Raw genomic sequence first — 24,687 nt, forward strand, 5'->3', positions numbered from 1 at the left:
TGTTACCCTTATATATATATATATATATATATATATATATATAAAAAAAAGGTATAATTTCTATCAAAACCATGAAAACTTGGAAATTCCAAACTTTTGAACTCTGGTACATAAGGATATGTACATGTGTATCTGTATATGCATCTTCTGTGGGAAGGTGTGTATGATCACTCAGTTGACTAATTATCAGTTATACCTTCGAAGGCAGACTATTATTATTTTGGAAGTGTGCAATGAGCAGTGGAAGGATACCATTTATATTGCGACATTCAGAATAAAAAGCCACTCGGCACATGTGAACTCATCCAGAAAAAAAAGGATTGTCACAGTATCAAGTCAGGGTCCACACAATCAGCTTTATTTTTTTCTCTTTTACAGATGCAGCAATACTTAAAATATTCAGGACACCTTTATTACAGTAATGTGTCAAACCAGCACACATGCAAAGCAGAGACTAATTGTGGGTCACAGAGTGTTGAGGTTGGGGTTTTAAACCATTGCAATAAAAGGAATATCAGAATTATAAGTTATTTTCCATTTGCATTAATAATAAGGTCTTAGCATTAAACTTTAGTCAATGACCTCCGGTTTAAGAGTCAGATGCAAAACAATACTTTAGGGTACAGGAAAGCATATACAAAAAGTACTCCAAGTACACTTGTAGATTAAAGTGCAGAGTAATGGGATAGGAAAAACAATACTATGTTTTAAAGGGGTCTGGCTATAAATTTTACTAATGAAGATAACAATTTATCCATTCAAAATTATGAAAGGGTGATTGTGGAAATGAGTTGTATAGAATAACAGGATACTAAAACAACCACTCTTTATAATCAGATATCAGCTTTTCACTTTGAAAACCACTTTTTTTATATAAATTTGAATTATATTCAAATAGCAACATTCAATTTGATAACCCTATCCCCCCCCCCCCCCTCCAAAAAAAAAATAAAAATAAAAATAAAAAGTGAAACATAAAACTTATCAGTTAAAAACAGAAATTATATCTAATACCCTATACATGCCCATGGTTAACACCAAGTAATAACTCAGGATGACTGACAATTTTAAATTACAAATCCTAAAAATCAATGCAAATAACCTTATTAAGTGTGACAATTCAAAATATTGCCAATTTATTTTATATAAAAATAACTGTTATAGCTCTTATTATCATATTATGAAATATTGTCATATTATAAAATTCTTGACTGTTTTGACAAACAAAAATGTATGAGACAACCAGAGGTAGCTATCTTTAAGTCATAGTGCAGTCTGTGGTATTTATTAATGCTTAAGATACCCCCCCACCAAGAATTGTGTCAGCACCTTACCATAATAGTGCCCCTCAAGTCTGCCAATGGAAACCACAGCATCTTCAGTTCTCAAGTTGAACAAAAAAGTAGCTACTTTGGCAGACAAAGTTACTCTTCAATTATTGTTGGCAGGTTGCTATTGTTTGTCCTTCCATTGTGACAATGCTTCAGTGCTACTTATTAAAAGGTTCAAACTGGTGTTTCCATTAAACTAGTCTGCTTCATTTTAATTAGATTAGATTTGTCACCAAAGGGAAATTAAATTTTACAGAAGACCAACATAAAATGCCCTAATTCAAAGCAATGAAACCTTTGCTGGACATCTGCTAAGAAAGTACTATCGTTAAACTATCAAAAACAAAAAATACAGTATGTAGATGGTCTTATATTTTATTCTCAAAACTATGAATTCTTGTAAAATCTATGCAAAGTGAGAAATAAAAAAGTAAACAAATTTTACAACATTAAAAAAAAAAAAAAAAAAAAAAAATCAGATTGCTTTCAGAATTTTAACATAGTATTTCAAACATATCAGCTTTCCAAAACACCAGTTAAAACTAGCTTCCCAAGGTTAAAAAAATACTTTGTTTCTCATAGTTTTGCCTTTACTTGTACAAAAAACACTGGCACAGAGAACAGTTGTTCTAAAAAAAAAAAAAAAAAAAAAAAAAAAAAAGGTTACTTCAACATTATGAGAACAAGCTAAATACTGATTCTATATAACAAAGACAAGCATTGATAATCAGCTCCTAGAGACATTGACATCAGCAACCATCTACACACTGTGCCTGGCTACAATTCATCCTTATATTTTCCTGTACAATGACTATCTTGTTTTCTAGTGACAGTTTCCACAATGTGCGATGCATTTTTAACATTCAAAGACAAATGAAAACCTTACTACACAGAAAAGTAAGCTCATAAGTATAAAAATAAAGTATGCCAAAAAGGTGCAACTTCTTGTTGTATCAAGAAAAGTATCCATATTCTTCATATACACTGCTTTTGTGACAGAGTCAATGGCTTCTTTTCAAAAAGATGTACACAGTAAAAAAATATATTATTTTAAACTTCCTGGTATTTCTTAAGCCCTGTATTAAATTGGGGTAGTCCATAAAAAGTAAAAGAACATGAGACTACAAGGGTACTGACATTTTATTTCACTGTAACAAAATGTTTTAACACACTGTACCTTGTTATTTATTTTTTAGTTTTCTTTGCTGTGCATAAAGCAATATGTAGGAAAAATTTGTATCTGCTTATATTTTTTTGACTGCATCTTCAATTCCTGGACAATTCCGGGACTCTTAATTCTACTTTTATATGGAATATCGTTATTCTTGCTTCTTTAGTTATTCAAAAAACTAAAGTTGGAGAGAGTCATTGGCTTTATTGACTGGTCAACAAGGGAAAAATACGGCACAGGAGAATTAGGAAGTGGAATGATTTATTTGATCACACTGCACTACAGTTAAAGTATGACAGACACAGGCAGGAAAAGAAACATGACAGACTATGGCATCACTATCAGGATTTTTCTTATTTCAAGAGAAGGCTACTCCCAACACCTTTTCTCACCTTTATATTGTACTTTATTTAAAATGTGTACTATTTTTTTTAAAAGGAAAAAAAAAAAAAAAAAAAAAAAAAAAGTAATGGATACAGGGGCACAGGTTAACTCAAAACTGGAAAAGTTTTAAATCCATTATCCACAACAATTACTTTTTTATCACTGCATCTTTCACAGAGCAAACAATTATAAGGTGCGTTATTCCACAGGATATTCTGCCTTGTACAAAAGTGAAATGTGCCTCTAAGCCAAATTCTACAGTCTCAAAATGACTGTATGCAGGCTAAATTTACATATTGGCTTCTTTTAAATCCCAATTGTTGTTTAACTAAAGCAACATAGTTTTGAGAATGTTTAATTATTCCTGCAAATACACTCCTTTCCTTTTTACTGATCTTAATTCATCAACTCTGACAACTGTGGTCATCTCCAATTAACTGGATTTCAGATTTGTCAGTTTGTGTCACTTTCCTAACGGACAGTGTTCAAAATAGGTACTATAGAATTTACAGTTTTTAAACCATATCATAATCTCAAAAGAATTGCTCTTAGGTTATTCATTTTATACCTTTATATTCTTCTTTTACTTAATAGACTAAAAGGTATTTTAGTTTTACATATGTTAAGTGTATTTTTTTCACCACTTATCAGTTTTTCTCCATGCAGTCTAGTCTTACTATTTGTGTACTTTGTTAAAGTCCCTTACCCCAGAAACAATGCTTCTTCTTGCTTATACAGTCTGTGTGGTCTATAAAAGAGCTGTTACTCATTTAAAAAAGTAGCCACTAAGAAAAATGAAATCATCTTGTCTCTATGTCTCACTACTAGTGAAGTTAAGGTTTGAAGGTGAAACATGTATCCTGGTGTTGAAAGAAAAATCACAATAAATAACTGATGTGGCCTTCCCCTGAATTTAGTGAGAGGTATGAAATTCTAGCTCCTGGTAGGCAGCACTATTTGTCAGGAGAGAACTTGCATATGCTGCTGTACATAATTTATTTAGTGTACATAATTCATTTTTATCTTTCCCCATAGGATGTTACAACAAAATACAATTTTAACAACCACCAGGTGTTCAACACAGTAAAGCTCATGAATTCCTGTGCACCTACTTTTTGCAAAATATCATCTTGTCACGTTTTGAAGGTCCCCAAACTACTATTATCCAGCAACGAACTTGCCATTTTACTCTGCATATATATATATATATATATATATACACATACACACACACACACACACACACACACACACACACACACACACACACACACACACACACACACACACACACACACACACACAGTACTGTGCAAAAGTTTTAGGCAGGTGTGAAAAAATACTGTAAACAAAGAATGCTTTCAAAAACAGAAGTGTTAATCATTTATTTTCATCAATCAACAAAATGCAGTGAATGAACAAAAGAAATCTAAATCAAAATCAATATTTGGTGTGACCACCCTTTGCGTTCAAAACAGCATCAATTCTTCTATGTACACTTGCACAGTTTTTGAAGGAACTCAGCTGGTAGGTTGTTTCAAACATCTTGGAGAACTAACCACAGATCTTCTGTGGATGTAGGCTTCCTCACATCCTTCTGTCTCTTCATGTAATCCCAGACACACTCGATGATGTTGAGATCAGGGCTCTGTGGGGGTCATACCATCACTTCCAGGACTTCTTGTTCTTCTTTACGCTGAAGATAGTTCTTAATGACTTTGGCTGTATGTTTGGGGTTGTTATCCTGCTGCAGAATAAATTTGGGGCCAATCATACGCCTCCCTGATGGTATTGCATGATGGATAAGTTTCTGCCTGTATTTCTCAGCATTGAGAACACCATTAATCCTGACCAAATCTCCAACTCCATTTGCAGAAATGCAGCCCCAAGCGTTCAAGGAACCTCCACCATGCTTCACTGTTGCGGGCAGACACTCATTTTTGTACCGCTCTCCAGCCCTTTGACGAACAAACTGCCTTCTGCTACAGCCAAATATTTCAAATTTTGACTTATCAGTCCAGAGCACCTGCTGCCATTTTTCTGCACCCCAGTTCCTATGTTTTCGTGCATACTTGAGTCGCTTGGCCTTGTTTCCACGTCGGAGGTATGGCTTTTTGGCTGCAACTCTCCATGAACAGTAGATGGCTGTACCTGGATCCCACTGGTTTCTGCCAGTTCTGAGCTGATGGTACTGCTGGACATCTTCCGATTTCGAAGGGTAATAAGCTTGATGTGTCTTTCATCTGCTGCACTAAGTTTCCTTGGCCAACCACTGCGTCTATGATCCTCAACGTTGCCCGCTTCTTTGTGTTTCTTCAAAAGAGCTTGAACAACACATCTTGAAGCCCCAGTCTGCTTTGAAATCTTTGTCTGGGAGAGACCTTGCTGATGCAGTATAACTACCTTATGTCTTGTTGCTGTGCTCAATCTTGCCATGACATGAAACTGTCTTCCTCAACCTCACCTTGGTAGCAGAGTTTGGCTGTTCCTCACCCAGTTTTAAGCCTCCTACACAGCTGTTTCTTTTCAGTTAATGACTGTGTTTCAACCTGTGTGTGACATTGATGATCATTAGCACCTGCTTGGTAGAATTGGTTGATCATACACCTGACTAGAATCCTACAAAATCCCTGACTTTGTGCAAGTGTACCTATAAGAATTGATGCTGGTTTGAAGGCAAAAGGTAGTAACACCAAATATTGATTTGATTTAGATTTTTCTTTTGTTTGCTCACTTTGCATTTTGTAAATTGATAATAATAAACAATGATTATTTATATTTCTGAAAGCATTCTTTGTTTACAGCATTTTTTCACACCTGCCTAAAACTTTTGCACAGTACTGTGTATATATATTATATATACACACACACATACACATATACAGTATATACTGTATATGGTTCTCAGTATGAAGAATATTTGTGAGGCATTTAACCTCAAATCCATTTATCGGTTCCTCTGGATTTTGGTTCATTAACATATTTTAAAGGAGTAGCTAGATTCCACTGTACTAATTGGTTTTCAGAATTATGTTATTATCTTAAGTTATTATGTGCATTAAAATATTTTTTCTAATAATTTCTTTAATAATTACTTACATCAGTTTAACCTGTAGTTACTAGGATCAGCTGAATCACTTTTTTTAACATTTAAATGGGACATTTGCTAGCTTCTAAGTGTGCAGCACTTGTTTTTTTAAATAAAGGGTTTTTAAGGTATACAGTATGTAATCACCAACTTAGTGAAGTACTTTCTTGTCCTTCATAGTACCAGCAGACAAATTTATTCAAGCACTTTAGAATAGTGTGGTGATATGGAATTCTTCCTTGCCACCTCTGCTATGAAAGAGTATTGACCATGACCACTGAAAGTGTTTTTAGTATACAACACATACTCCCCAATCCTATTCACCCACCCTTCATAATACTCTGAAAATTGTCCCATTCGTGTGCCACATCAGTTATTTTCATTTTATCACTTCAAACTAGCGCAACAGTTCCCTCACCACACAATTTTGTCTAATATTCCCTCCTTTGTCCAATTTCTTATATGTGTTTTAGCCCTCAATCATCTCAGTTTAATTGTTCCACTGGTTGTGACAAGGAAATGATGTGGTAAGATTTTATTATATTTTTGCATTCTAGAAATGGAACTGTTGAGTTAATGGGATTATTTCACATGCTAAAGAGAGGGTGGTGTATCAGTCACGACAAAATTCACACTTGTACATGTTTTTGTTGGGTCACCACATGGTTGTCCTCGACCCACCAATAGTTAAACATTTAGCGCAGTGTTTCATAAACTAACTACATATAACATTAAAACATGTACAAAAAAAATAAATGTCACATCACTACTTCAAAAACAACACTTTACAGGTTTATATTTATATATCCATAACTTAGAAAAATTATACCTAATTTTTTTGCTTGAAATTCTTGCATGCGGAGGCTTACATGTACCTTCTGTTTTTCTCTCCCCTTTCACCACAAAGAAAAAGTATTTCCAGATGCCATTCCATCTGCCCTACTTGTCAGTTAAACATGCTGGTGAGGGCTCTGAAATTTCCAACTTAAACACCTGTGAGTAGACGAAAATGGGGCTGCAACATGAGCAATGGTAAGCTGGAAGTGCATTTGTAATATAGGCTAAGATACCATGAAAAATATATCACAATTAAACTTGTTCATACTAAAGCACACAAAAGTACAAGCTCTTCAATCTCCAAAGACATTTACTTTCAGCATGCAGTACACACCCAATATATCTGTTAAGCTAAGCTAAATATGAGTTTTCTTTGTTACCTTGATGACTGGAGCTTGTACATAATGTGGTACAGTCTGTATATGATTTTTGCTTTGTTAGCAATATTCATTTCAAGAATTGTGGAGCTGGCTTCTACAATTCTTTGAAATTCCAAGTATAAGAAGATGTTTGTGAACCACAGGAACATTTAAAACTTTGGGGTAAGGAGTTTTTTGTCAATTTGTGATTTAATTGATAGGACTTGCCAACGGGCATTTGTTTAGCTTTTTAGCAATAATTTCTACCAATTTCTTTCTTGGCAGACACAAAACTAGTTATTTCTCTATAGCTCCATTAATACTTTCCTAGCTCTCTAATGCTAACTAATTTCCAGCCAATCCGCTTATTTCCTTTCCTACTGTCCAGTACAGAGCCTTGCTGGTGCCCCTAATTGACCTTCACCTAGTTCAAGACTACCGCCTATGGTGCTGCTTGTAAGCATTAACTCACATTGTAATACTAGTATTGGAGTTCTCATTCTCTTTCTACAATTTCTGTTTTAAGTGGAAAAAGGAAAAACATTTTTAAAAATTCTGCAAAAATATTACAAGAGTCTTGTTGATATCAGTATGGAAAATCATTAGAATGGATGTTATTGTTGTCTTTGTCACATACTGTAAAACAACCATTTCACTCAACTTCTCCCCTCAAATTACAAATTGCTACAAACTGATGTGAACTTATCGGACATCCCGATAAGTCATTATACTTGGTTTATTCCAACCTTTTTCCACTAAATAGTAAGGGTAAAATCACTTCACTGGCAAACATCATCTAACCACATCTGCATAAGTGCTAGGTCAGAGAATTCAAACTGCTATTTATGTTATATACTTAAGCAATTCCAACAAGTCACAAACCATTATTATAAGAAAGGGCTTTTGTTGGGGATACAGTATATGGGCATCTGCTGTACTTTTAAGGAGGTCAAGAAGCTATTAAAAGGGTTCCAACACTTTAATTATGAACTTGAGCTTGGGGTGCAGGGAGGGAGCAGCAAAAAATTGGAAAAAAATAAAAAAATAAAAAACAAGAATTCCAAACGTCATTTATTAATATGGATATAATTCTGGGGATGGTGCTGAAAATAACCATTTTGAGGGAATGCAAAACATACGAGTGCCATTGGTCTCCTGACTATGGTGTTGGGAGGAGAATTTGGCAAAGGTTCACTGACATAAAGAAGTGAGGCCAGTAAGTGGGGGGATTTGGATGAGAGAGAAGGAGGAGAGGGAAAGGGACTGAAGGTGACAGGAGAGTTGCTGATGCAGAGCACTGCAGGAAAACGGATGAACCATCTGACACGGTACAAAGAGTTGAGGTCCAGAGAAACAGCACGGCTGTACTTGGTTCTTCTTGTGATCCCCACACTTGTAAGCATTTTTAGTTGAGGAAAAAAGTATTACAGTAATCCCTCGTCGAAGTGCAATATAGCTTTTGCGGCTTAACTCTATCGCGGATTTTATATGTAAGCATATTTAAATATATATCACGGATTTTTTGCTGGTTCGCAGATTTCTGCGGACAATGGGTCTTTTCATTTCTGGTACACGCTTCCTCAGTTGGTTTGTCCAGTTGATTTCATACAAGGGACGCTATTGGCAGATGGCTGAGAAGCTACCCAACCACAGCGCGTATTATGTATTAAATAAAACTCCTCAAATATATTATGAGCATGGGGGCTGTTCGCACCCCTAGAGGACATGGCCGCTCCTCAAAAAACGCTGAAAGATTACCTTCACACTGCTCCCTTCTTTGCTGGGCTTACATGTGGCTGCTTTGCAAGCGATATGCTTCCCGCATGGTGCTTCGCATACTTAAAAGATCAAACAGCACGTATTGATTTTTGATTGTTTGCTTCTCTCTCTCTCTGGGTGTGAGCAGAGGGGCTGTTCGCATACTGACCTAGAGGATACGGATGCTCCTCTAAAAAATGCTTGCTCCCTTCCTCGCAGCTACTTTGTCCGGAGGTGCTTCGCATACTTAAAAGCCAAACAGCCCTATTAATTTTTCTCTCTCTCTCTCTCTCTCTCTCTCTCGAAGAGGAACATATGTTTGCATTCTTTTAATTGTGAGACGGAACTGTCATCTCTGTCTTGTCATGGAGCACAGTTTAAACTTTTGAAAAAGAGACAAATGTTTGTTTGCAGTGTTTGAATAACGTTCCTGTCTCTCTACAACCTCCTGTGTTTCTGTGCAAATCTGTGATCCAAATATGACAATATAAAAATAACCATATAAACATATGGTTTCTACTTCGCGGATTTTCACCTTTCGCGGCGGGGGGGGGGGGGGGTCTGGAACGCAACCCGCGCGATGGAGGAGAGATTACTGTATAAACACACCACATCCTTTTGTATATTATAGCCTCCTTGGTGTCATTCCTGGTTGGGAGGGCAGCTATAAGGCTGCCATCTCTGGTCATAATGTAATTTGCAGTTTCATTCCTAGATAGAAGATAATCAAATATACTAAAAACTCATCTCTCTGATCAATTCCCAAGTTCCTCTCTAACTAACTACAGTCAGGATATTAAGCACTGGATGACATCTAATTATCTTCTGGGATAAAACTGACATCAGGTTGGTAGAGTCCAAAACTGCTCTCTCCAATGTTAGTAATTTTTCTCTTAACTCAGATAGGTATTACAGTCAATCACTCTAGTACACTTCATAATTTTGGTGTTACTTTAGATACACTCCCATTTCAGATGCACAATAACTTTGTGATTAGAGCCGAGTTCTATCACCTACATAATATCACCCATTCTTCATCTTCATTTAGCTTCTCCATTACGGAGATAATTAATGCATTCACCACATCATGTCTGGATTACTGTTATATACTGATCACCCAGTTAAATCTCCCAATACACTGCAATACTTCCAAATCTCAGTAGCCTGACTTCCAACTCATACCAAGAAATTATTGTTCCCATTCTTTTTCAGTTACACTGGCTAACTATAACAAGTCATATTCGATTTTAACTCTTCACACTTGCATACAAAGCAGTTAATGGACTTGCCCCTTCTTGTCTTTCTGCTTTTCTTCAACCTTATACGCCAACTCATTCTTTAAGGTCTTATGGCACTGGTCTTCTCTGTATTCCCTACTTCAAATGGCCTACTGTGGGAGTCCAAACTGTGAAACACTCCTTCATTTTTTCCTTAACACTAATCCTCATTGTCTCCACAACTTCACGAGTCCTTCTTTTTAAGTCTAATTTCAAAACATATCAACTCACCCAATATTCAATGCTTTTTTAAGACCTACAAGTTTTACACACTCTATATACATGTTATTTGGCTATTTTACTGTTTCATATTTTACCTGTATATTTTGATGTTATTAATTTACTATACTGTTCTGTATTTGTATTGTAGCATCTTAAAGATTTTGTTTTATCATATAGTATTTTTACAAAAATGCTATTCAATTTGTAAACTGACTTTGGGTTTTGGATAAGGTGCTATACAAATAAAAATTATCATAGCATGGATTCAGTTCTTGTTGCAACTTTACTAGTAGAAACGTTTCCACCCTCCCTACATATGAGTTAGCAATTGCTCCCTATATTTTCCAATAACATCAAAGCTACTTAGCATTAATATTACAAAAGTAGAAAAAAAATAAGACACGTACATTGCACAGTACCTGTCGTGCAGCCCAATAGACATCATTTCCCCTCTATGCAGAGAGTGCTCCATGCCTTCCACACAAATAACTTCCCCTGTCAAAATAAAGGTTATTGTTAGCTTTGCTTTCACTTAATGCTCCCCCCCACCCCCAAGAAAAATGTATGACAATTTTAAGAATACATATTCTGTACTGCATATACAATAAGTATGCAGTTGGAGAAACTGCATACACAGTACTGTATTTTATTTTTCAATTACAGACAGGCCTATATTTTGGACAGTATTTCAAACAAAATTAAACATTTTTACAACATAACATTCTCAACCCAGTTTAATCCAGATCTGCATAATTGAGGATAGCATCTGACAAGGCCCACAGATGAATACACCTACATAGAGAAAACTTAAAAAAGGTCAGATAACCTAAACACAATGTCTTTATGGTAACAGGAAACAAAATTCCCTATAGGAAAAGTCACAAACACAGTGAGAATGTGCAAGCACTAACTACCAAATAACTGAATATGGGAATCATACCAGTGATTCCATGACCCTTGAGACAAAAAATTTTAACCAATAAACCACTATTCCACCTTTACACAGCTTCAGATATATTTGAATTTGTTGTGAGGTTGTGATGGGGTGCCAAGCCACAAAAATATTGCCTAGAGCCCCATGTATTGGTGAACCACCTTTATCAAAATGACTGGCAGAGATTAAAGGAACATCACAAAAGAGAGGACAGTCATAGCCAAGGTCAAAACATGTCTCTCTATTATAATAAACAAAAAATCTTGGGACGATACATGATTTTTGAGAGACGTTTTAGAATGAAGTCCCATGAGACAGAGACTTTTAACATGAGATTCCTTCAAGTCACACTATACTTACAACCTCTGGAAGAAAATCCTGTGAGACGGTGACTTTTGCTATTAGATTCTTTCAAGTCACGCCCTATTTACAACCATTTTCAAACAAGACCACGGTCATCTAACCTCTCTGTGTGAATGCTTTTGTCAAGACACACTTCCTGTGCTCTCCGCTCTTATAAATTTTATCAGGGCAATAATTTTATACATTCTAGACACATCAACGACTAAAGCGAAGAAGAAAAAGCAGGGACAAACTTTTGAAAAAGTTGGCTAATTTATTAGAGATAAAGAAACTAAATTCACTCACGGGCAGTCATACGTTGCGTTGTCACGATGTAAGTCCAAACACAGAATCAAAATTCAATGCGATCTTGAAGAAAAGTTAATTCCAAATATTGTTTTTACTGAAGTTTTAAAGTAAAAGTGAAAATAATGCATAGGTTACAATTCCAATGAAAATAACAATCTCTTTAAATTGTATATCCGGTTAACCAAACCCAGGGGTGGACGAGCGAAGCGAGCAGGGGGCAGAGCCCCCTAGTAGTTTAAAATAAAAACTGCCAAGGATATCCAGGCCTTGTAGCATAATTAGACATCTTTGTTTGCTCTTCAATTTGCCTTGGTGGGGGCCGGGAGTAATTTCTTGTGAACATTTTTGTAGCTCAAATCAACTAATTAATAGATAGCTTGCAAGGTGTCTAAACATTTAAAGTTACAATTAAAAATAAAAAACACAACATTCATGAAACACAATCCTGCAATGCCCAGTGACCAAGTTTATGGTTTATCTAAACTCATAGGAAAGCATGATTTCCACAGGAACTCTGAAATTGTCATTCATTATCACCTCAGGACGAAGGTTACAGAACCAATACTTTCAGGACCAATCAATACCCAAAGTTCCAAAAATATAACGATTCTAGCATTTTTCAGCATTGGCAGTAGCAAATGACATTTGATACACATCTTCGGCTCCTGATGTGCACTTGCCAATTACCAAATTCTCTAGCTTCAAATACGTTGACTATTCTTTCAACAAGTAAGAAAGACTGTTTTACCAAATAAATATGTGCAGGAAATTTGTGTATCAGAATTTTCATGAATTACTACATTTCTGCAGGATATTCACAATTCCACGTTAAATTTGAAGCTCTGGAGAATGGCTTCTCTTAAGAAGGATTTTTTCATGTGAACCATGCACCGATCAAAAGACATATAGAGGATCTTAGAAGCACTATGGAGATGTACAAAGCTGTAAACTTCTACAAAATCATTTTTTAAGGACAGGGCAATTATCAATCCAGAAACTGTCTACTAATCTGTGCAAAAGCAAAAATCACAGAAAAATACCAGATGTAATACTGAAGGATACAAAAAAAGCCCTACCTTAAAAGCAAGAACCCACAAAAATCTTTTGACTTTTGCAAAGTTTCTGTTCATGTGTCCACTACAAGGAAAAGAGTGATTAAGAATAGTATGTATGGAAGGACACAACAGAGTGAGACTATTGTTTAAAAGTCTGCATACCCCAACTGTAAAAAGGCAGCTGCCTTGGGGCCTGGACAGCTTGCTAACAAAGAGAGAACAATAAAGTCAAATTGGAAGAGGAAATTTTACAGGACAATGTCAGGGTGCAATCCATCACCTGAAGACAATGACCCAAAACTCACATGTACTGTAAATCAACAACAGAACAACTTAAACCGATGAAAATTTACATTCCAGTCCAGACCCCAACCCCATTGAGATGCTATAACAAGACTTACAAGTGCTTGCTTATGTAAGGATTCCCAGAAACAATAATGAAATGAAGCAGTTGTGTGTGGAAGAATTGTTTAAAAAGTGTACCCCGACCCCCACCAACTATTGTGCAAGTCTGATCAGCAGCTACAGGAAACAATTGTTGAGGTTTACAGTTGTTAAAGGAGGTCCAACTGGTTAATAAATAAAAGGGTTTACATATTTTTTCCAGCATAGATCCTGTGCATATTTCAAGAATGTGATCAGTTCTGACAAGAGGAAGTATAATGGTTTGTGTACTATCAATTTAAACAGATTGTGTTTATCCAGTATTGTTACTTCAAACAACATTTTTAATGGAGAAATCCAGATAATTCAAAAGGGTTCACAGACAGACAGTTCACCGAAAACTATATATTCACATAAACACATACGTAACACAATAAAATGTCATTCAGTTTATCAGACTTGCCAAGACCTAATTCAATATCTTAAAATATACATCTCTCTATAGTACTGTGGAAAAGTTCAGTTCTTGCCATTGCCATATGGAATTGTAGCAGCACAGCATCAAGCACTGGTCACGTAAATTTTACATGCTAGTTTCATAGATGGACATATAAAAAAGTGGCCCAAAAGTGGAGTTTTATTTATTTTGAAAACCTGTGGGATACTGATAACCTTTTCAGTTTGACATTTATAAAGCCACCATTTTTGATACTCTTATCTATGCTACTCTGTATTCATACAAAATGACCCTAACTTTTCTTTAAATTGTTTTAATTTCAGTGTTGGAGCATTAGGCTTCCCATCTGAACCTTGGTCTTTATTTGGTGTGCAAGGTGAACAAATGTAAGCTGCACCAGATGCATGTCTTTACCTGCGACCAATAACCCCCCATTGCGATAACATGTGTATTAAAAGGGTCCCAAATATTTCTGCCAGCAAGAGTGTCCAAAGAGTTTGTTTAATAGTCACACTTAAGGACATGCTTCTCATATGTCAGCAACTCTAACATTTGCCATCAGTTAAGTTGTTGATACACAGGTTCTAGAGGTGCACTATGCAAACATCACCTTCTTCTTTCGGCTGCTCCCATTAGGGGTTGCCACAGTGGATCATCTTTTTCCATATCTTTCTCTACCTCTGCATCTTGTTCTGTTACACCCATCACCTGTATGTCCACTCTCACCACATCCATAAACCTTCGCTTAGGCCTTCCTCTTTTTCTGTTGCCTGGCAGCTCTATCCTTAGCATTCTTCTCCCAATATACTCAGCATCTCTCCTCTGCACATGTCCAAACCAATGCAATCTCGCCTCTCTGACTTTGTCTCCCAACTGTCCAACCTGAGCTGACCCTCTAATGTACTCATTTCTAATCCTATCCATCCTTGTCACACCCAATGCAAATCTTAGCATCTTTAACTCTGCCACCTCCAGCTCTGTCTGCTGCTTTCTGGTCAGTACCACCGTCTCCAACCCATATAACACAGCTGGTATCACTACCGTCCTGTAGACCTTCCCTTTCACTCTTGCTGATAACCATCTGTCACGAATCACTCCTAACACTCTTCTCCACCCATTCCACCCTGCCTGCACTCTCTTTTTCACCTCTCTTCCACAATCCCCATTACTCTGTACTGTTGATCCCACGTATTTAAACTCGTCCACCTTAGCCAACTCTACTCCTTGCATCCTCACCATTCCACTGACCTCCCTCTTATTTACACAAATGTATTCTGTCTTGTTCCTACTGACCTTCATTCTTCTCCTCTCTAGAGCATATCTCCACTTCTCCAGGGTCTCCTCAACCTGTTCCCTACTATCACTACAGATCACAAGGTCATCAGCAAACATCATAGTCAACGGGGACTCCTGTCTAATCTCGTCTGTCAACCTGTCCGTCACCATTGCAAATAAGAAAGGACTCGGAGCCGATCCCTGATGTACAGTGCATCCGGAAAGTATTCACAGCGCATCACTTTTTCCACATTTTGTTATGTTACAGCCTTATTCCAAAATGGATTAAATTCATTTTTTTCCTCAGAATTCTACACACAACACCCCATAATGACAACGTGGAAAAAGTTTACTTGAGATTTTTGCAAATTTATTAAAAATAAAAAAATTGAGAAAGCACAAGTATTCACAGCCTTTGCCATGAAGCTCGAAATTGAGCTCAGGTGCATCTTGTTTCCCCTGATCATCCTTGAGATGTTTCTGCAGCTTAACTGGAGTCCACCTGTGGTAAATGCAGTTGGTTGGACATGATTTGGAAAGGCACACACCTGTCTATAGAAGGTCCCACAGTTCATGTCAGAGCACAAACCAAGCATGAAGTCAAAGGAACTGTCTGTAGACCACTGAGACAGGATTGTCTCGAGGCACAAATCTGGGTAAGGTTACAGAAAAATTTCTGCTGCTTTGAAGGTCCCAATGAGCACAGTGGCCTCCATCATCCGTAAGTGGAAGAAGTTCGAAACCACCAGGACTCTTCCTAGAGCTGGCCGGCCATCTAAACTGAGTGATCGGGGGAGAAGGGCCTTAGTCAGGGAGGTGACCAAGAACCCGATGGTCACTATGTCAGAGCTCCAGAGGTCCTCTGTGGAGAGAGGAGAACCTTCCAGAAGGACAACCATCTCTGCAGCAATCCACCAATCCGGCCTGTATGGTAGAGTGGCCAGACTGAAGCCACTCCTTAGTAAAAGGCACATGGCAGCCCGCCTGGAGTTTGCCAAAAGGCACCTGAAGGACTCTCAGACCATGAGAAAGAAAATTCTCTGGTCTGATGAGACAAAGATTGAACTCTTTAGCGTGAATGCCAGGCGTCACGTTTGGAGGAAACCAGGCACCGTTCATCAACAGGCCAATACCATCCCTACAGTGAAGCATGGTGGTGGCAGCATCCTGCTGTGGGGATGTTTTTCAGCGGCAGGAACTGGGAGACTAGTCAAGATAAAGGGAAAGATGACTGCAGCAATGTACAGAGACAACCTGCTCCAGAGAGCTCTTGACCTCAGAACCTGAGGCGACGGTTCATCTTTCAGCAGGACAACGACCCTACGCACACAGCCAAAATATCAAAGGAGTGTCTTCCGGACAACTCTGTGAATGTCCTTGAGTGGCCCAGCCAGAGCCCAGACTTGAATCCAATTGAACATCTCTGGAGAGATCTTAAAATGGCTGTGCACCGACGCTTCCCATCCAACCTGATGGAGCTTGAGAGGCGCTGCAAACAGGAATGGGCGAAACTGGCCAAGGATAAGTGTGCCAAGCTTGTGGCATCATATTCAAAAAGACTTGAGGCTGTAATTGCTGCCAAAGGTGCATCGACAAAGTATTGAGCAAAGGCTTTGAATACTTATGTACATGTGATTTCTCATTTTTTTATTTTTAATAAATTTGCAAAAACCTCAAGTAAACTTTTTTCACGTTGTCATTATGGGGTGTTGTGTGCAGAATTCTGAGGAAAAAAATGAATTTAATCCATTTTGGAATAAGGCTGTAACATAACAAAATGTGGAAAAAGTGATGCGCTGTGAATACTTTCCAGATACACTGTAATCCCACCTCCACCTTGAATGCATCCGTCACTCCTACCACAGACCTCACCACAGTCACACTTCCTTCGTACATATCCTGTACAGCTCTTACGTACTTCTCTGCCACTCCCGACTTCCTCATACAATACCACAGCTCCTCTCGAGGCACCCTGTCATATGCTTTCTCCAGGTCCACAAAGACGAAATGCAACTCCTTCTGGCCTTCTCTATACTTCTCCAACGCCCTCAGAGCAAACATCACCAACAATTCCAAACTGAAATAACTCTACACAAGCTACACACGCCTGCAACGGCCGGTTTAATCAACTGTTAAACACGTTTGGTATTGTATGAATATTCAAAAAAAAAAAAAAAAAAAAAAAAGTGTTTGTGTTCTTTTGAGTATGCCTATGCATTTTTTATAACTGAGAGAGCAATGTCTACACATACAAGGTAGTTTCAGGCCACTAAGCCAATTATTCTATTTAAGAATAATTAAATTAATAAAACACACAACACACCGGCACCTCCACACAGCTAGATTTGAAAGAATCACCCCCTACCTATAGCGTTATTCTGGAATTAATAGCAGGCACTCTCCTCCCATGAAATTTTACCACTGGCTCTGGATAGAGGGGGATACCAACAAGTTCCCAGCTGGACGCCATACCACTGGCATTTGTAACAATGGATGTGAGGATCACCTCAATGCAACTCAAATTACTAGAGCAGACACTCCAAATAGATATTTAGGGCAAACAGTACTCAGACTTTAGAGAACTGATTCTGAAAAGCATAACAGGATTATTTTATTATTATTGAATTTACTACTATTGAGTTTTTGCCCTGATCTTGGATATTTGATCAACATGTTTAAGTACAAGCATACCAGATACCGAAAGTTAATGATCTACATTTTAGTTTTGTCTTCTAAGCCAATGTACCATGGTCTGGACACTACGGTAAACACTTCCTACTCACTTGTGAGACATGGAAACTGAATGTGCATTTTCCCTACATTCATATTTGAAAACATCAGCTAAAGAAATCTCTGATGTCAAGAACTCATCTTCAAATTTAAATAAGCATGTTGAAGTAGCCTTTTATTTTCCTCTTCTAATTTGGAGCCCATGAAATCCCAAAAAGTGGTGTCTATTTAATTTTGTGCAAGAAACATTGTATAGGCACAAGTAATATCTTGAGACCACAAGTTGTATATTATGCAAAGATAACTGTATGTTGTACACACAAGATATATGGCTGCAGACTCTTATAAAGGGTCCAATTACTGAAATGCTATAATGAGACCAACCATAAAAGTCACTGGTTAACCGGAGAAGACAGACCGAGGGTTCCTGAGAAATCTTATTAGTGCACTGTTGCCATTCTATATTTCTGTATATTTGTTCATTGTCATTATAACCAGTGTTTCCAGTATTATTTTTTTATTTTTATACCTATGCTATTATTTCTACTAATTACCTGTTTGAATTCAAAATAATAGTTTCCTGTGTTCATGGTTTTTTTCCAATGACTATCAACAAAAGACAAGGTAAGTCACTAAGTAAAGTAAGAACTGATCTACAGCACAACTGTTTTACTCCTGGGCAATTGCATGTAGCATTTTCAAAAGTAAGGAGCTACAGTGAATCAATAATATTAACTCATGGTTAAAAATTATTATATATATATATATATATATATATATATATATATATATATATATATATATATATATATAGAAGAGCACTCAGTTACTAATATAATACTTTGATACATTCGATTAACAGCACTATAACATTGTTTAGGAAATGTCTAGATAACACAGCTAGTCAATGCATATTTGCAAATGTACACAATAAGGGAGACAAAGAAAATTACAGCTGCTTTTTATACAAATTTCAGCTATTCCAGTAGTTATGAGGTATTTAAGAACTGCAGTTGCTGATCTCATTACCAGACCATGTCAATTTATACAATTGGAGGAAAAAAATAAATTATATATATAGCTGCCGATCTTACATTTACCCACTCAAGATCACCCTTTTCCCTGACAGCCAAGAACATAATGCCGGAAGGAGTCAAAACTAAGAACGGTTAACAGCTGCAACTAGCTGAACCACTATTTCTGCCCTTTTTTTCTACTTGCCATTTAGTCTGGGTTTAAAAACAGAAGAAAATCAGATGGACAGACAATCTTCTCTTCTGTTTGTGAGGTCCAAAACACCCACATTCCTTATTCCTCATCGCTGCATTAGATACATTGTACAGTAATCCCTCCTCCATCGCGGGAGTTGCATTCCAGAGCCACCCGTGAAATAAGAAAATCCGCGAAGTAGAAACCATATGTTTATATGGTTATTTTTATATATTTTAAGCCCTTATAAACTCTCCCACACTATTATAAACATTTCACGCACAATTATACAGCATAAACCCTTTGTATTCTCTTAGATATTAGGTAAGATTCGTTGAAATTATGTATGTAAACAAAACCTAAATATTTTAAAGATATCAAGCGTCTCCAATATCACATATGTTACAGCCATTACGACAGACAGGCCACCAGCAATAAATACGTACAATACAAAAAAAATTGTACACAGTAAAATGTGTGTACAGTGACACTAAACTATGTACATGTAATAAGTACTGTACGTAAATAATTAATTATGGTTACTCACCAACAATGACACGACGACTTGTCCGATAACGATGATTTTAATTTTACTGCACAACAAAGGATAGCGTTGCAGCTCTTCTAAAGCAGCCTCTTCAGGCAACTGTTTAGCACCGCCATTGTTCTTCTTCCAGCACTCTTCAATCCAAATCCCTAAAGCAGATTCCATCCAGACTACTGCCTTATCACGTCCACTTGCAACTCGTTTTGCACCCTGGTTAAAGGACACTGTGGCTGTAGATCTTATATGCTTTTCCTCCTTTTTTAAATAAAAAGAATCGTGGACTCATTTATGCTGTAATGGTATCCTGCAGCGGTGTAGCTGTTTCCTTCCTTCAACATATCCAAAACTTTTACCTTTTCTGCAATCATTTGCATCTTCTGTTGGCGCTTAGGCACGTTAATGCTGAATGAGTGAGATGAGACTTCCTGATAATGCAGCACTCCGTCGCTGAGCCAATCAGCAGCACACAGGAACTTAACCTCGTGCTCTGATTGGGTAGCTTCTCAGCCATCCGCCAATAGCGTCCCTTCTTTGAATTCAAATGCGTCCCTTGTTTGAATTCAAATGGGCAAATCAACTGAGGAAGCACACGTACTGTAGACCGCAGACATCCGCGAAGCAGTGAAAAATCCGCGATATATATTCACATATGCTTACATTTAAAATCCGCGATGGAGTGAAGCCGCGAAAGACGAAGCGCGATATAGCGAGGGATCACTGTACTTCCGAATGAGCATTCACTGCTTGCCTGCTTTCATGCACACATACCCAGCACTACTACTAAAGACAAAATGAAACTTGTTCGAATTCTCACAGAGGAAGTCACAGACTAGTTGGAATGAGTCATTGAGCATGTCACATTAGGCGTCTACTTTCACAGGAAGTTGCCATCAACTGCTTCCAACTTGCTAAGATTACTGTATGTAAATGAAGGCTGACTGAAAAAATGCTACAAAAGTCACAGAATGTGACATAGCCTTGATTCCAAAACTTATTTTTAATAAGACACATAAACTGAATCATTACAGACTTAATCATCTAAGTTAGATGAAAACTGATCAATTCAGTCTGCAATAAGTGCCTACACTTTCCCTGTGGTCCAGTGTACAAGCAAGTGCATTTTGTAAACAGGATAAAACCAATCCAGACAGCTAAATATTGTCTAAAAAACAAGTTACAACAGCAGCAATGCTTCATATTGTTGTGTCATAAGAATGATATTACAGGCTGAAAACTGTCATTGACCATAACATTTTTGAAGGCCTGGTATCCCATTGTATGGAATCCAGTTTATGAGGCAAGAATTATTTAACCCACTGTAATTCACATTTGCTTTCAGATAAATAAATTTAACAAAATTGTATACAGTTTTCATGTTGTACTACAAAGAAAATGCATGATCATTAAAAATATTTAAACTTTCGGATATTAAGGGACCCAGCAATATCATGGCCAGCCTATATACTGGTACTGCGAGTGATGTGCAGAGTGGAGGCAGAACCTCTGTTTTTCCCAGTTGATTCTGGGGTTTGTAAGGGATGTGTTCTTGCTCCTACTCTGTTCAATGCATGCATGGCCTGGGTGTTGGGCAAGGGCGTGGGGTCCAGAAGCTGTGGGGCATCTGTTGAAGAGAGATTCACTGATCTTGACTTTGCCATTGATGTTGTGATCTTTGAGTCAATGGAGGTTCTGATCGGAGTTCTTGTGAGACTGAGCGAGGAATTTGAGTGTCTGGGCTTGCAAGTGCCCAGGATAAAAACTAAGATCCACACCTTTAATGACCTCTTGGGCACAGCCATCAGCAGTGTGTCTGTCTGCAGAAGGAATGTCAACCTTGTCGAGAGGTTTACTTACCTCGGCAGTGACATTCAGGTCTCTGGTGATTCTTCCTAAGAAGTCATTTATGGATTGGGGAAGCATAGGAGGATGTCATGAGGTCACTGGAAAGGGGTGTGTGGCACTCCCGGTATCTCTGCAAAAGGACGAAGGTCCATGTCTTTTGAGTACTGGTACTCCCTGTTTTGCTGTATGGTTTCGAGACATGGATGCTATCCAGTGACCGGAGATAAAGAACGGACTCCATTGGTACTGTGTCTCTTCAGAGAATACTTGGGTACTGCTGGTTTGACTTTGTGTCGAATGAAAGGTTGCTCATGGAGTTCTGAATGAGGCACATTACCTGCATTGTGAGGGAGCGCCAGTTACGGCACTACAGCCACGTGGCGCAATTCCCCCGAGTGTGATCCAGCTCATAGGATCCTCATTACTGAGGACCAGAGTGACTGGACCAAGCTAAGGGGAAGCCCATGTAACACCTGGCTATGGCAGATAAATGGTCATTTCCAGAGGGTGGAACTGGGCTGCGTGTCTGGCTGGGGGTTGCCAACCAGGATCCCAAGCTGTTTCATTGTATGGTAGGTCCGGGAAAACGCTATGCCAGCGCAAGCTCCCTAACTTGACCTGAACAGGATTATTCACAGCTACAATACTGAAAATTTGATTCTCAAAACTAATCATTTAAAACCCAAATGTGTATGTGCTTAAACACTGCCGTTGATTTTTGCTTTGTGCCCTACCACACCATAGCTTATTATCTATGGGGAAGGAGAGAAAGCTTTAGATTTGTCAAAAATTTCGATCTTCTGGTTTCACGCATCTCAACGTTTTAGTGTCCCCTGAAACAGAAATCATCAATATCTCAATGATGGGTCTGTGTGTCACAGTTTCTTGAGGACAGTCTAAAGATAGAGGCTGGACAGAAAAATACCAGACTCGAAACTTAAGCCTGTTACGAAATGACAATGTGCGGTTTAGTTTTTGAGCCAAATCATACAAGTGAAAGAAGCACTCCATAGGCACCCTCAAATACCATAATTCTACAATTATGAATTCTTCTCATCAGTTGCTATCATAATGACCTATTTTATGATCAGAAAGATCAGCATCAGAGTGGTAAATAATTACTGAAATATTATAGAATAGTTCAAGTAACTTGGTTCCTAGGGCGCAAAGCCTACTGACACTCATGTTAGAATTTTTTTTTTTTCCCCCCCAATCACAAATGAAAAACATAATTATAAATGTTCTTTAATTGGTATAGTAGAATTGACTTGTGTAAGTTAATGAGCCCCATTAGTGTGCTTACATCTTCCCCAGTTACTTATGTTGGGATTGTTTCATAACCTGAATGGTAAAAAGTAATTTAAAATTATGGACCATGCTGAATGTTTTACAAACGTCCTCCACAGTAAATATGCATACAGATCAATAATAACCTTAAATTAAACTAACTTCTAAAGATTTATATAGCATACTTTACAGAAATAAACTGAAAGGAACCCATCAGTTTTTGTCCTTGTGCGTTGTGGCATACCTATATTACAAAAAATAAATGAACAGACAATATGTGAAGAAATCCATCATCACGTGAAAACATGTCAGGTATCCTTTATATAACTATCTATTTTCATTGCTATTCATCGACACTTTTAATAAACCTTTGACAATCTGTATGTTACAAATTAAAAATGTGACATATTGAATCTTATGCTGTACTGCAAAATCTTTGCTTCAGTTCTTTTTATGAAAGGTGCCATGTTAAACAATGTGTAAGATTAGTAAAAAAAGTAATTAAAAAAGGATGTGATCATAAATTTAGCAAACGCATTTCATTCATCTGTCCGGCCACCCAGGCGCTAATCAAGCTTTTTTTTTCTTTTCTGTTTTACCTATTTCTGTGTCATAGATTCCAAAAATCAAGAAAGGTAGGATACAAAACTCTGGACAAGTTACCATTCCATCACAAGACGCGTTCACGCTTTTTAGTTACTGTTAAGCACCGCTGCTGAGCAGTAAGTTGAATGATCTTCCTGTACAACACAAAAGAGTTCACATAAAACATAATTATTGGTATATCACGGCCTCTACGACCCCTTTAAATTTCAATAGTTATTTTTGTAAAAATTGGTTCAGCCATTAGCGTAAAACACTTTAGGACCAAAAGAAACCAGGCACTTTAAACGAGAAGACTGAATTAAAGGTTACACGCACATACATACTGTATATATATATATATATATATATATATATATATATATAGTATATATACATATACACACACACACATTCAAAAAAGCTGTAAACAAGTAATAGTTAATAATAAGTCAATAACATGTCCCTCTCACACATGACTCGTTTGTTTTTAATGCTCTTGAACAATCTTCTGCAATAATAAAGTATCCTCAAGATACAAAACATAAAGCAAAAAAACTTTCCCAAAGAAGAAAAAAGTTACATAATAACTTTCAACGCTACACACCAGACACCCCCAACCCCAGCAAATGTTGAAACGCAGTATCTATCAGTAGTGAAAATAAGAAATACTTTTAGTATGAAGACGTAACGGACAAAAATTTACTTAATACCGACACGCCCGAGTTCTGGATAGGGGGTACGGATGGCACCCTGTCACGTCGGTGTCACAAGAACTTTACCGGCGAACTGCTATGGACCGTAACTGTATCAAACGCAGATGCACATAACTGCAGTATAATTCAGAATACTCAAGTGCCTAACTTCCAGCCATTATCGCTTTAAAATAATTTGAGGTAAACATGCGTCATAAGATTTAAAATAAACCATAAATCCTACCTGCTCCTTTCAGAGTTCCTCTTGTTTTCGTTCGGTATGACCCCCCCCCCAATCCGCTCCACTCCTGAACCGTTGAAAACCCGCCTTTTCTGTTACTTTATTGGTTCTGCACTGTGGGACGCCCCGTAAGGATATGCCTGATTCGTAAATCTTGGATGTCAATCAAATGACCGCATAGGAGACTTCCGTTTAGAAAGGCCAAATATGTGCGCATGTGCGAATGTAAGAAAGTTATTGCGCTTGTACTGTACATACAGGGTACAGTTTGCAGATGGCTGCAGAAGTGACTTAAGCGGAGAAAAACAACGGGTTACGGTGCGCTATTCTTGGCTGAGGTCAAATGTAAGGGACCCCGAAGAAACGTCACT

The 24,687-nt window shown here is 37.6% G+C and overlaps 1 protein-coding gene across 2 annotated transcripts in view; it reads right to left on the reverse strand.

Annotated features, from left to right (window-relative positions):
* Positions 1 to 24,396, reverse strand: part of klhl13 (kelch-like family member 13) — a 178,235-nt gene extending 153,839 nt beyond the window's left edge. The window contains exons 1-2 of one of the 2 annotated variants that reach the window (XM_028816087.2): positions 24,320 to 24,396; positions 10,847 to 10,922 (exon numbers count right to left, since the gene is read on the reverse strand). In XM_028816087.2, coding sequence (XP_028671920.1) covers positions 10,847 to 10,899 — 53 coding nt within the window. In that variant the 5' untranslated portion in view covers positions 10,900 to 10,922; positions 24,320 to 24,396. Of the gene's footprint in view, positions 1 to 10,834; positions 10,923 to 24,319 lie in introns of both variants that reach the window. The other variant, XM_028816086.2, reaches the window with a different exon arrangement.
* Positions 24,397 to 24,687: the final 291 nt, after the last annotated feature.

The sequence above is a fragment of the Erpetoichthys calabaricus genome, chromosome 12 (genome assembly GCF_900747795.2).
Source record: "Erpetoichthys calabaricus chromosome 12, fErpCal1.3, whole genome shotgun sequence".
Lineage (NCBI taxonomy): Eukaryota > Metazoa > Chordata > Cladistia > Polypteriformes > Polypteridae > Erpetoichthys > Erpetoichthys calabaricus.